The 2,313-nt window shown below is 54.3% G+C and overlaps 1 protein-coding gene across 1 annotated transcript; it reads left to right on the forward strand.

The window, feature by feature from the left end:
- The first annotated feature begins 1,254 nt into the window (after positions 1 to 1,254).
- Positions 1,255 to 2,313, forward strand: CCR5 (C-C motif chemokine receptor 5). The gene has a single exon (XM_062200142.1). It carries the CDS (start codon positions 1,255 to 1,257, stop codon positions 2,311 to 2,313), a length of 1,059 nt encoding a protein of 352 aa, XP_062056126.1.

A 2,313-nucleotide genomic window follows, 5' to 3' on the forward strand; every position in this document is an offset into this window, starting at 1 on the left:
CGCAGAAGAAAGATTTGTGGAGAGATGGGGCTTGGCTAACATCTTGGCAGAGATTTTCTCCAGCTAAGGAGAACTAAAACCTCTCCAGGGATAGTTCTGAACATGAGCTCAGCGTCTGGTTCTCTTTTTGTTTTCTCCAGAACAGAGGAAAGCCTACAATTTGTCCACATTAATAAGAAATTGGCATTTTGGAAATAATTCCCATGGCACCTTGAGTGTCTGATTATTTTTCTGGCTCAGAACTTAACCGTGAGGTTTCTCTGGGTGCTTCTGCAGCTGCCTATTTTGAGGTACCTCCCAGGAGTCTGAGACTCACAAGGATCACTTAGAGAACACGCTCAGCTACATCAGTGGGACTCAGCTAGACTGGGCACGTTAGAAAGGCTAGACGGTGAATCATCTTGTGCTTGGCCATTTCTTGGGTTAGTGAGGGAGCTCTTCTCCATGGTAACTCGGGGATCCCAACCCAAGCTCAAAGCCAGGGTGAGCAGGGCAGCCTGGCATTTAGAAATGGCTGCTGGCTCTGGGACCTCCTCGGAGGACTTGGGCATCAGTCCATCTCATTCTGACCACAGCAAAGCACCGGGTTGAGGGTCCATCCTGCTCATTAGTTCTTCTACCAAGCAGTGAGGAACAGGGTAGGCAGTGGGTGATGGTGCAGGCTGCCTGTGTTCAGAACCAGCTTCTTCCCAGTTGTGTGGCTCTGGGCAACTTACTCATCCTCTCGTGCATGGGGTTCTTGTCTGAGAAATGGGAACTACATTGCCTGCCTCGGGAGGCTGCATTGAGGGCTCAGTGAATGGATGGGTGCACAGGGCTTGGCAGGCAACTCATGCCCATGGCACCTCTTGATTATTCCTGGCCCCCTCACCATGGCGTGTCCTTTGTGGGTTCATGTTAGAGAGCGGCACCTTCAATACAGGCTGTAAGACCGCAAGGTGCACTGTGCCTGACACCGTCTCTTAAAATTGCTGTCATAGCTTCGACTCCATGTCGCTCTAGGAAACGAGGTTCTGCGTGGTGCCGCGGTGCACACACACATTCCAGCTCCACCTGCTGAGCAGAGAGGTTAGCAGGAAAGTTGCCCTTTACTACATGACGTCACTGCTGGGCCCCCAAAGGGAAATGCAGAAAGCTGGTCATCAGACTGGAGCTCTGCTCACATCTAGGACAGCTGCCGTCCACGGTGCGCTACCAGGGGTGTCCGAGCACTTTACGAAGTGTCTCCTTTCTTTTGTCACAGCATTGAGCCAGATGGATTATTCAACGTCCACTGCCCTCTACGACATCGATTATGGGATGTCAGAGCCCTGCCAGAAAATCGACGTGAAGCAGGTGGCAGCCCGGCTCCTGCCCCCACTGTACTCGCTCGTGTTCATCTGCGGCTTCGTGGGCAACCTGCTGGTTGTCCTCACCCTGGTCAACTGCAAGAGGCTGAAGAGCATGACTGACATCTACCTGCTCAACCTGGCCATCTCCGACCTGCTCTTCCTGCTCACCCTCCCGCTGTGGGCTCACTACGCCGCCGCCGAGTGGGTCTTCGGAGGTGCCATGTGCAAGGTGTCCACGGGGATGTATCACTTGGGCTATTTCGGTGGAATCTTCTTCATCATCCTCCTGACCATCGACAGGTACCTGGCTATTGTCCACGCCGTGTTTGCCTTAAAAGCCAGGACGGTCACCTTTGGGGTGGTGACGAGTGTGATCACCTGGGTGGCGGCCATCTTGGTGTCTCTCCCGGGCATCATCTTTACCAGATCTCAAAAAGAAGGTTTTCGGAGTACGTGCAGCCCTCATTTTCCGGCCAGTCAATATCATTTCTGGAAAAATTTGCAGACACTAAAGATGACCATCCTGGGCCTGGTCCTGCCGCTGCTGGTCATGGTCGTGTGCTACTCGGGGATCCTGAAAACCCTGCTGCGGTGTCGGAATGAGAAGAAGAGGCACAGGGCCGTGCGGCTCATCTTCGCCATCATGGTGGTTTACTTCCTCTTCTGGGCGCCCTACAACATCGTCCTCCTCCTGAGCACCTTCCAGGAGTTCTTCGGCCTGAATAACTGCAGCAGCTCCAACAGGCTGGACCGAGCCATGCAGGTGACGGAGACGCTGGGCATGACGCACTGTTGCATCAACCCTGTGGTCTACGCCTTCGTCGGGGAGAAGTTCCGGAGCTACCTCTCCGCGTTTTTCCGGAAGCACATCGCCAAACGCCTCTGCAAACAATGCCCGCTCTTCCTGCGGGAGGCTCCGGAGCCGACGAGCTCAGCTTACACCCGATCCACCGGGGAGCAGGAGATCTCCATCGGCCTGTGA

This window comes from Lepus europaeus, chromosome 9 (genome assembly GCF_033115175.1).
Source record: "Lepus europaeus isolate LE1 chromosome 9, mLepTim1.pri, whole genome shotgun sequence".
In the NCBI taxonomy this organism is placed as follows: domain Eukaryota; kingdom Metazoa; phylum Chordata; class Mammalia; order Lagomorpha; family Leporidae; genus Lepus; species Lepus europaeus.